This window comes from Ammospiza caudacuta, chromosome 1 (assembly GCF_027887145.1).
Source record: "Ammospiza caudacuta isolate bAmmCau1 chromosome 1, bAmmCau1.pri, whole genome shotgun sequence".
Taxonomy (NCBI): domain Eukaryota; kingdom Metazoa; phylum Chordata; class Aves; order Passeriformes; family Passerellidae; genus Ammospiza; species Ammospiza caudacuta.
Window position 1 is genome coordinate 13835421 of NC_080593.1, and position 11727 is coordinate 13847147.

Sequence of the window (11727 nt, forward strand, 5' to 3'; positions counted from 1 at the left end):
GAGAAGAAATATATATCTCTTCTGTATTTTTCCATAAAGCCACCTCAGGGTGCAAGTGACACCTGCACTCTGAGCACAAGGCAAAGGTCCCTGAGGGCAGTTTGAGGAGAATTGTGCTTCCAACCCATCTTTGAAATGCTTTTCTGAAGCAGATAGGTTAAGAAATTATTTAAGATACATCATTAAACATAATAAGAACCATTTGTAATGTTTTTTCTGAGTATGCAATATTTTCTGGAAGGACTTAAAACACCAATACATGAGTTTAAAAGACTAAATATTTAAGAGCAGAAAGCCTTGCTGCTTCCTTGGTTCGCATCTATCAGTTCTTTTTGCACTCTAAGACATCCAGGCATGTCTACAGCACCTCCACATTCAGACATATTGAATACAAGGGGAAATTACAGCTGATCTTTGTTTTTTCTTCCCTTGCTGACAAATCAGCTGACCTTGCTGTATGTGACTTGGAGAAATAGCAGTAAAAGGTCCTGAGTCATTGCCCTAGGAGCGGGTTGTTGATGCCATAGGTTTCTATTCACTCCCCAGGGAAAATTCCACACCAAATCTTTCTCTTTTAATATGCAGTTTTTATAAACACATTAAGTGCTTGTTACACTGACTGAATTATGTTTCAATGGAGCCACAAGTCCCAAAATCAGCCAGGTTTGCAGAGGTGCAGCACAACCCAAAGGCCACAGTCTCTGCAGACAAACAATGACATCCACTAATTTCACTTTCCATTTCAAACACAAAGAGGATCTTTCCAATTTCAAATGAGACTCTTCAGTCATTAAAAAATGTCTAACCAGAGAGAAAAAAACCCAAAGTGTGTCCAGCCATAATGCATTTATTATTTTTCCTACCTCATTTATTATATCTCATGCTGTGGGATGTATGCAATAGGCTGAATCCACATTTGCTCCTTGCATTCCTTTTCACATCTGAGAAGAAGCAATGAATCATAAAAGGTTTCATTGTTGCAATGGTTTGTCATGGCACGTGTAATCAGCACAGACCCCATTAAAGAGGCTTTGGAGGACGAGAAGTTTAAATATTTAATGTTTTTCTGCCTATGATAAGTTTAATAATTAATGCTGCTTCTACCCTGGAAATGACAAATCACACAACAAGCATGCACAGTAACAGAAACAAACAGAGCTAATGGAGAGGAAAACCTTACTTAGAAGGTAGTGATTAAAAATGCCCACAGCCTACCTCAGGATCCCAAAGCACTCTGTTCCTGACCCAAAGAGCAGCTCTGTCTACCTATCAAGCCACCTGATTTTGGGGCAATGCAGAAGAGAAGGGATAATTGCTAGTCTTTACCTTGTACATGTGAGAAATAATACACAGGTGAGATGAGCCTGTCTTGCAGACTCCTATGCACTCATAGGAGAGAAAAGACAGACTGTGAAAGCTGTTGTCCCTTCATGCCCTGCACATGGGAGCCAGCCCTTGAGTTATTACAGAAATTTGTTACTTGGCAGCCCAGGAGCAAGGCTGGACCTGTGCCTGCTCCAAACTGCATCAAAGCACCAAGCAGGATCTACAAACACCAGTTCCTGACACCCTCAGAATAATTTGTTTTATAAGACACTACCAGCAGCACGTTTCTCTGGGTACATGCTCCTCCACATCCACTCCCACTGGTGATCTGCAGGTAAGTGCAACCTCCAAACCCCACTGACTTGTAGCTAAAGGAAAATTCATCTCACGCACTGCTGTGCTCTGGTGCTGGACCACGCTTATGCAAATGCGACAGAATTAACACTGAAGGAGGGCACAAAGTGTAATCGTAATAAAATCTTCTGTGATTCACTCAATTTAGACATGTTTTCAAACTATTAGCATTATGAGTCTGTCAGACAAAGAGGGTGAGCACTTTGATATAGACATTGCCACTGTATCCTTCTTTCAGGGTAGAAACCATTTTCCCTAAACCCAGGTCTGAGATAATCACATTGTGGGAGAAATAGGTGTATCTAGAAAGTGACTCATCTTACCTTTAGAGACCCCTAAAGCAGGTCAGGTGACTCATTCCCACCTCCTGAAACTGAGAGCCTGTGTGCCTATTTGAGGCTGAGATGTCACACCTGCAGAGGTGTCAGTGCAGCAGAGCAGGAGCATTGCTGCTCAGTCCCTGTCAGCTGCTGCAGCACCCCCTGCCACCCTTCTGGCTCTCACCTCCTTGCTGTCTCCTGGGAAATTCCCAAGCACAGAACCATGCCCAGCAGCTGATGTGGATGCAGCCACTCTGTTTTGGAGGTTGATGTAGCTCATAGAATGGTTTGGGTTGGAAGGGACATTAAAGATCATTTAGTTCTACCACCCCTGCCATAGGCAGAGACACTTTCCACAAAACCAGAGTGCTCCAAGCTGCATCCAAGCTGACCTTGAACACCTCCAGGTGTGGGACATCCAGGACATCCACAGCTTCTCTGGGCAAATTCTTCCACTGCCTCACCGCCATCAAGCAAAATAAAATTTTCTTTGCATCTAATCTAAACCTACCCTACTTCAGTTTGAAGCAATTTCTCCTTGTCCTATCACTACACGCACTTGTAGAAAGTCCCTCTCTGGCTTTTCTTTGGGCTCCTCTAGGTACTGGAAGGTGTTATAGTTGAAAATCTCAAGCGTGGTCAGACTGCAGCTGGTATCAGTGTCAGAGAAAGGAACTACCCCAGCACTGCTAGCTGGAAGTGGGGTATTGCCTTCAAGCAATCGGATCCAGGGGTTTTAACAAATTAACACTTTGCTACAAAACAATTGTTTTTATTTTATTCACTGTCTAGTCGTCTTCTTGAATATCCTGTTTTTAAATGGGCTTTGAGAATTTAGTATGAGGAGATAAATTAGGTTTCTGAGAGTAGACAACCCATCTTTGCTAAGCTCAATCTTTTGCCATAAAACTAGGTTAGAGTAAACAAGTGTTCACACATACTCCTGAAAAACCAGGTCAGTCACATCAGTGACAGTTCACAGCCTTTTTAAACCATCTACATGCAGAAAACCATAAAAATGTCCCATTTTCTAAAGAACATGTCCCTTAACGTTCAAACCCTTCACACTCTTATTCAAAGTTTTTCTTCTTCTCTAATGGAGTCGAGTGTCTCTGCAGCATGACCACAGCCAAGGGATTCAGCTGAAACTCCCTGAAGCCTCTTCAGTGACGCAATGATTTGCCTGTCAAGGTCACAGCACAGGGCTCACGCTGGCTTCTATACCCATTCAGACTTTTTTGACCTCAGGAAGCTAGAGCTGCTGCAATGCGATTGCTCATCAGGGCTTTTTAGCTCAGCTGAAGGGTAGAACCCTAAAAGCTTGCCCTGAACAGCAGAGGAAGAAACCCCAAGGGGAGACTCCATCTGAGGTCTCAAAGCCAGGGCAGAATCTTTAATGAAGTCTTGCTGCAGTCTGGGTCTCACTTGGCTGCAGGGAGTTCCTTGGTGGTCGCTGGCACGCAAGGGCGCTTCAGTGCTCTGCTGCTCAGCAGCAAGGTCTCCTGGCACACAGAAATTATTGCTGCTGAGGTTAGTGCTGGCACTTTGCTGGGGGACACCTCCAGGATGAAGAACAGCCTCTTCTTCCTCCTCAGGGAGAGGTGAGCAGGAGCCATCACTGGTGTGGCAGCTGTTTGCTGCTGGGCCATCCCTGCTTTGAGGTGGAGAGGAGCTGCTGTGCTGGGCTGGGGGAAGGTGTATCCTGCACTCCTGCTCTGTGCAGAGGTTTGCCAGCTGCTTGTTCTCCTGGTTCCTTGCTGTCATTCTCCGGAGGGCACAGATGAGATCAGCAAGGCTGAGCAGGAAGGACAGACTGCTGACCCCCCAGATGAAAATCATCATGATGGATTTCTCAGTGGGCCTGGAGATGTAGCAGTCAACTGTGCTCGTGCAAGGTGAGTGGTGGCACGAAAAGCGGTCAGGAACAAAAAATCCAAAAAGGAAATATTGCACAGCAGCAAAGGCAACCTCAAGTAGGGTCCTGACAAAAAGATGAACAGTATATGCCCCTGAAAAATTAAGGACACTTAGGTTGTCTGCACCACAATCTGCTCTATTGACAACTGCATTCCTACAGAGCTGCTTCACATCTTTGGGGCTTGACAAACCCTTGTTGCTCTTGCACCCATGCAGCAGAGAGTGCATGCTGACAATGTGCACAGCCACCTTGTGCAGCACATAAATGCTGAACGCAGCATAGGGTAGCAGGACAGACACAGTCTGAATGAGCCAGAACCTGAAGTGAGACACGGGGGAGAACAAGTCGTAGCAAACGTTGGAGCACCCTGGCTGCAGGGTGTTGCACACAAAGCGCTCCTGCTCATCCTGGTACAGGGGGTACCCTGCTAACACCACCACTGCCAGGCGCAGCAGGGTCATCAGCACCAGCCAGAGCTTCCCTAAGGAGAAGGAAAGGTAAGAAAGGGTCAGATCCTGAGAAGGAGGGCAGGTCATGCAGTGGTGCTCTTTCTATACATGAGGCATTTGAGGAAACAATCTCTCCTTTTTTTTTTTTTTTTTTTTTTTTTGACTGGGACAGAAAATCCAGTGAAAATGTGTATTTTCTGACATATTCCATAATCTTCATGTAGACTTTACAATGTTGGAGTTAAACATACAAAAAGCCATGCCAACAGAAACTTAATGAAAACACTCCAATAAAAAGAAATCAAAACTGACTAAACAATCCATTTTATTCACAGTTCTTCCTTGTTGAGCTCCTGCACCTGAATTTTGTCCTATTTCAACAATACAGTTCAGGTAACACAGTAGGAGACTCATTTAGACAAAAAACATTGCTCCATGACATAATATTTGTTCTTGGTCTTGGCCATGACATTGCATGTCAAGTTTACTTTGGCCAACAAAATCTCTGCTGTGTTTAGAATGGTATTTACTAGCAAGCTGTTAATTAGTTATTATTTTTATTATTAGCAAATTTATGCAAAGTGTTCTATAAAAGTACATTTGTGCATCCCAGACATTTCTCTCTGCTGCCTCTTTGGTTGCCCCATCTTGGCCATGATTTCTGACCTTTGCTCACCTCTGTGAGCAGATTTTCTCCAATCAGACAAAGTTCCCTTCTTTCAAACCACTCTATGATTCTATGAAATTCTAAAACTTTTTCCTGGGCAGGATAGGAAGGCTTGAAGATATAACATTCTGTTGTCAAAAGTTAAAAAAGCATTCTGTACAAACACATATTCAACATCTGAAGTTCAGTTTAGCATTTGGATTTCTCACATTTCCTTTTGAATCCTGTCACCAATTCCCTATATAGTTTTGGAAAAGTAATTTAATTTAATAATCCCCTACCAAAAAAAAAAAAAAAAAAAAAAAAAAAAAAAAAAAAAAAGAGGAAAAAGCCTGTTTGAAAACAAAAATAGGGGGGAGAAAAAACAACATTAAAGAATTATAAGATTAATTCTGTTTTAATTATTGCTAAGACAGGAATTGTAAACACAGGCAGAGAAAGAGCAAGATTCAGTGACTAAAGTATATTATACAGAATTAATGGCTGAGAAATGTACTGAAAAGCTCAAGTCATTAATAGTGAATGCACATCTTATATTCACACAACGTTTTGTGTGCAATCTGTGAAATAGCACCAATACACACTGTAAAGGCTTTAAAAAATGTCACAAAGGATTTTTCTGTAAACTATAAAACTATTTACGGGCAGTGCCTTGGAGATTTTTCTTCTATATTTCCCATAAAGCTATTTCTCAGTAGTTGGTATGAATTTGAAATATTCAAATATTTCCATAACATTGTGTGATACCTATTATTGTACTGAACATACACTTCAAGTGCCCTCTGAAAACCATTTGTGGCCAGCCAGCAGACAGATTATGGGTTGGAACAGTAAAACTGCACTCTGAAGTGAAAAACCTGAAGAATATCTAAGGTTGATGAGAGATCATCAGAGAAACTGCTGCTCCTGGCAAAATAATATATTATCCAACTATAAATAAATTGAGGCTTTTCCATTTTATCTTTAACCACCTGTGTTTGCTGGCAGCCTGTGCTGTTACTCACTTTTTGACAGTGGGTCAATAGGAAACACCAGCTCTACAGAATCTGTCATCTTTAGCAAACCATGTTTCATCCTTTGGTAGCATTTCTTTCCCTGTGAGGACCTCAAAGTGTTTGAAGCTCATTAGTTAATTAGGCTCAAAACACTACATGCTCTTTCACTATCAATTTTTAATTTGAACATGTACAATGGGGAGTACTGCTTAAGAAAAATCAATGGCTCCTTAGGAAGTAGTTTAGTGTGACATACATTTGAGAGATAACCCCTCCATGCATCCCTGTCCCTAAAGACCCAATCCTGATTTAACACACAAGAACAAACCTCTCCAGCAGCCCTGCTGGGGCTCAGCTGGATGCTCCCTGCAGTGCACAGCATAAACCACAGCAACTGCTGCAGGCAAAGATCTTTAAAGGGCCCTTGAAAGTTTTCCTCTGGCTCACACTTTGCTCAAAGTAGCCCATGATAGAGGAACAGAATCTTCTTTAAATTACACAGGTGAAAAATAAACAGCAAACAGCTAAGGAAAAGACTATTTTTCTTGGATTTGCTTTTTTTTTTTCTTGGATTTGCTTTTTTTTTTTTTTTAATGCATGATCCTTATTTGTTTACAAAAATAAAGAATGAAAAGCAATAATTAACCCCAATGGTAGTAACCACAAACTTCCTCCTGTAAAAGAGAGTGGTTCTTCTGTCCTCTTCTTTAAGTTTTTTAATTTGTTACTAAACTATTGCATGCATTCTACCACTCACTTTAGGTGGTATAAGAAGCAATCAGCATTACTTCTGTGTGTTTTTACCATGATCCCTTCTCTCAGCTGACAGGGAGCCCTGTCATCAAGACCCAAATGTGAAAACCTTGCAAGAATATTTTATGCAATGTTCAGGAAAAACCTATCAAAGAAAGAGAAGCAATCTGTTAACAAGAAAATAAATACATTAATCTACTCTATCAGGTATCAAGGAAAGAACTCACTGTACAGATCACAGAACCACAGCCTGAAATTAAAATTGATCATCAGTAGGGCACTTGAGTGGCTTCAGGATTTGAAGCAGCTAAAGAAAGAGGAGAGCTCTTTTAAAATACTTACCTACAATAGTCACATTATAGTTGAGTGTGACTATCAAAAATCCCAGTGAGTCCCAGTGCTCCATGTTTGAACAGGCTCAAAACACTTCCAGCTCCTGATGTCCTAACAGTTCTGTCATTTCCAAAGGAGAATAGACCTAGACAGAGAAAAAAGGGGGTAGGAAAAGGGAAGAAAAAGTAAAAAAGGAAGGCATTTTTTCTGAGGGTCAAAGGCAGAAATCAGGATCTCAGCCAAAACAATGGGTTGATGAAGGATTATTTTGATGATTTGAACAGGACTGTTGGTTTTGAATGTTGATCTTCTTCAGGCTTTAACACATTGCCTTACAAAAGCTCTAGCTTGTCAGATCCTGTTGCTCCCACCTCTGTGTGGATCCTCTGTCCAGGCAACTGCAAGTGGACAAGCAACAGCAGGAGTGATCTCTGCCATTGTAGACTATTCTTACCCTCCCAGGCATACCAGCCTCCTGGCATTGCTGAGATACTTCAGTGCTGAAAGACAGGGAGAGAGGAGAAAATAGCATAGAGCAGGAAATAACAGAGACCTCTCTGTCTCCCCACAAGAATTGCAGATGGATTAGAGAAGGAAGGGGATAGAAAAGGATGAGCATCCCTGGTTTTTGAAAGGCAGCTTTAGTTCAGGTCACTGGAAGCTATTCCATTGAAATTTCCCAAAACCACTTGGTTTTTAAATCAAAATCTCCTTGACAGAACACCATGGCCCTGTCAATCAAAGCCACCCCAAACTCTCCTCTGTGTGTTGAGCCAGCCAGCAGGCTGAGCCTCCTTGCAGGCAAGAGGAAAAACAGGGGAAGCTTTAAAAAATAAAAATCCTAAGCGTGGGGCTGCTTTTCAAGATGCTGCAAGTCACTAATTTTTAATTTATATCAATGCTTTTGGCTGAAATTGCTCGGTACTTCACTCAAACTGCTTGGAGATGACTCAAAGATCTTAAGGGTGATTGACCATCATTCTCACACCCAGCAGCCTCTCAGCAGTGGTAGAGGGAGCTCCCACTTGGAGCAGAACACCCATGGGCTCAGCAAGATGCAACTGCACAGCGTGTCCTGGACATTGTGCCACTGTGCTGCACACCAGGAAAAAGCAGGGGTGAAAATCAGACTCTCAGCTTTTTGTTCCTTGCCTCACTCTTCATCCAGGTTACCTTGGGGAAAATAATTTACCATCATCTTCCAGCCACTGTTCCACCAGATTTGGGATGTTGCTCTGTCCTTTTTAACCTGGGCTGTGGCAAGGATGAACATACCGTGAAAACTTAGTCAGGAAATAGGAACAATCCCTGCAACGGCAGCTGAAGGAGTCTGTGTGATATAGCAGGGAGAAAAGTGATTTCCTGACTCCTGTGGGGTGCCAACAGCCCAGGCACAGCTGGGCACTGCAGCCCTGCTTGTGTGCTTCGACCCAGGACTGCTCTGGGGAGCTCAGAGGGAGCTGCATGGAGATACTCCATGACCTGGGGGCACTGCAGCTGGGCTGGGCCCTGTGACTGAGCAATTCTTACCTGGGTAAAAGGTAAAACTGATAGTTTCATCAGGTAAAAAATACCTGCACAAAGACTTTCTCCCCAGCTCCCTGCTCACAGGCTTTGCAATGCCTTGGCAGAACACACTGAGCATCCTCTCTGCAGTAAGCACCTAAGGAAACCCTAAAAGTGGGGTTTGAAAAGACTGTCCTTCAAAACCCTTTGTCTGTTATCTGTGTAAAAAGATTTTTAATTGCAGTAGAAAACACAGAAATGTTATTGGTTTCAGAATTGATTTATGTAAAATATTTGCCAAACTGCCATTTCTTCTGATACCAAGTTTTATTTATGGTTTGTGATGATGATTTTAGTTTCATTTACTTACACATACACAGATTTTCTTTTTCTTTTTTTTTTTTTTTTCAACCAGAGATGTGTGTATGTGTGAGAAGTAAGGGAAGGAAGGAAAGCTGGAGAAAGTCAATAGAGAAAAGATGCAAATAGCCAAGATATGAATTATGCTGAGTTCTGAAGGTATTCCTGGTTAAACACCCTTTGTCAAAAATAAAGTCAGGAATGCCAAGACGGTGGCAGGATATGAATGCTCAGCAGCTGCATCCACACAATAGGCTATAAATTGTCTCTGTCAATATTGTTGGTTAAAATATCCTTGCTTGTGGTTGCTGTGAGACCTCTACCATTTGTGGAAGAGGGATAACAGCTAGGAATTTAAGCCCCCAGATTGTTGCCTGAGGAACTATACCAGGCAACAACATCTGATCCCTCAGCATGGATGCACTGAGATAGGATGGCCTTTTTCTTCCAAAAGAAAGCAGGCACCCTCCTGTCACAGTGCAGCTTAGCTCAGGTCAGAAAGCTTGAATTACATTTTAGCTTTTTCAGACATCTTTAGCTTTTTTTAATTTTAGCTTTTCTAACAGCTCATATCTCACTTGAATCCAGTGCCTCTCCTTTCTGTGGTGTATCCTCTTCCCAAGCCTCTGCCTCAGTCCCCACTGGCTCCAGTCTGTGGTGGTTGTTATAAAATGTTTGGTCTCCACAGACCCACATTGCTGAGCAAAGGGATGAGGAAACAAAAACCCATCTTTCAGGGCAGGGATCCCACCTGAACATTTTCCACATCATAGCTGAACATAATCACCACACAATCCCCCTTGTTTATTCTTTATCTTTAGCTGTTCCCTGTATTCCCTGTTGTCCTGTGAGTACTATGACGAAACAGGGAGAGCAGATTGCAGACAGGGCCCCAGCTCTGCAGTGCCACCCGTGGGTTTGGCACCATTTCCCACACCAGAGGAGGGGCACATGGTGCACAGCCCCACCACTCCAGCTCTAGAATCCCACAAACAACTCCTCCCAACCTAAAAAACTCTCAAATCTGTGAACTTGCACTGCATTCCAGTAAAAACAAAAGGCAGGTAGAAAAAACTGACATGGTATTGGGTAAAGTTAAACTTGGAAATCCAGCAGTACCTCATCACATCTCGTTTTAGGAAGGGCCCTAAAAGCCACTGGAAAACTTTCAGAGACAAACAGTGAAACATGAGAAGACACACTTTAATCTATTTTAAAATTTACAACTGCTGTCCACATTTATAACCCCTTATCATAGGTCTAGGGCTTGATCCTGCAAAAATACACAGATTCCATCACTGTGAGAGAGCCACTGAAACATTTTGAAGCACTGGAACTGCATCTCCCTGCAGTGTGGACCTGTGCCACATCCCCAAGCTTAGATCTGGGTTACTTCACAGAGCAAAGACACTGCAGCTGGTCCTTGGCTCAGAATGACATCCAGAGGTAAAACAGAGTTAGCTTGAAGCCACTTAAGGATCAAATCTGTCACCTGAATGATCATCAACCCCCATCACACATCAAAAAAGTTCCCAGAAAATAAAGACATTCCTCTGACCCAGCAAATCCCAGACCCATCTGTTTTACCCAGTCAAGACCTACAGTAATGACACTGAAGTGAGAGTTACTGAGGGAGACTGCACCCTACCCCACACCTGGCAATGAAGGAACATCCCTCTACCAATATAATTAATGGTAAGGCAAAATAGATCAGCATAGCAGCTTCCCTAACAGACTAAATGCCAAAGTGAGCTGGCATTTTAGTCCAGGTCCTTTGGCATATCATAATTTAGGAAAGGAAAAACACAGATACCTATTTTAAAGTCTAAGTAAGAAAGTTACTTAGAATTTTTTTAGTTAGCAAAAATTATGTGTTAGTGAGGAATCTTGCAGTAAATCTTGCTCTTCCAAAGGTGATTTGTGAATGCAGGGACAGTAAACATTAAAATTTATTTTGATGGCCTCATTTTAAAATTTGTGAAATACAGCAGAAGGGGGAAAGAAAGAAACAAGCTAGCCATGAAGGACAATAGTAAATTAGTAGGAAAAGCTGTCCGGAACAAATGCTCTTTTTAGGACATATGTACACACATGTATGTAAACCTCCACAGCACTCCCACAGCCAGGAGCCAGCGCAGCAGGGAAAGCCCTTTGCTTTGCACAGGCACATCCAGCACTGCGCTCTTGGCACTCCCTGGGTGTTGCTGCTGTTTGGAAGGAGCCTGTGCCCAGAACAGCCACCAGAGCTGCTCAGACATGGAGAAGGCAAGGCAAGCACAGCTTTTGGGCTACAGAGCCTTCACACACTGAGGTAGGGAGCAGTGAATGTGTCCCATCATGAAGCATTCCATGGGGAGCTTAAACAATGTTGCTCCTGTTCCCCACTGCTCAGCCTCTAACTCATCAGCCCCCAGAAGCAGCAGAGTTGAGTGCAAGGAAAGGAAACTTCCAACAAACGCTCCTCCCTCTTCCCCATCCCTTCCAGCCTTCCATTCCCAGGGAGGAGCTGCATGCACACATGCTCAAATGTACAGAAATGCCAATGCACGTGTGTCTAAAACAGCCTAGAAGGACACCGAGAATTGTGAAGTTCAGCTCACATTGATTGGATTCAACCTTGCTGACTTCCACACCAGCTCTGTCCCCTTGGACACCAAAGCTTGGTGCCTCAGTTCCTTGCATGTGTTCTGTTGTCTCACTGTTCCTCTACTAATTTAGTACACCTAAAAACAGACTGTGTTCTACT

The 11727-nt window shown here is 42.9% G+C and overlaps 1 protein-coding gene across 1 annotated transcript; it reads right to left on the reverse strand.

Annotated features, from left to right (window-relative positions):
- Window positions 1–3218: 3218 nt before the first annotated feature.
- GJD4 (gap junction protein delta 4) lies at window positions 3219–7188 on the reverse strand. The gene is made up of 2 exons (XM_058819009.1): window positions 7125–7188; window positions 3219–4399 (listed from the first exon to the last, which is right to left on the reverse strand). The coding sequence occupies exons 1-2, from the start codon at window positions 7186–7188 to the stop codon at window positions 3219–3221; spliced, it is 1245 nt and encodes a 414-aa protein (XP_058674992.1).
- Window positions 7189–11727: the final 4539 nt, after the last annotated feature.

Coding starts and splice junctions, on each gene's coding strand:
- GJD4 (XM_058819009.1), bottom strand. CDS start 7,188: ATGGAGCACTGGGACTCACTGGGATTTTTGATAGTCACACTCAACTAT. Junction 4,400..7,124: donor CTATAATGTGACTATTGTAG/GTAAGTATTTTA, acceptor CCTTCTCCTTAG/GGAAGCTCTGGCTGGTGCTG.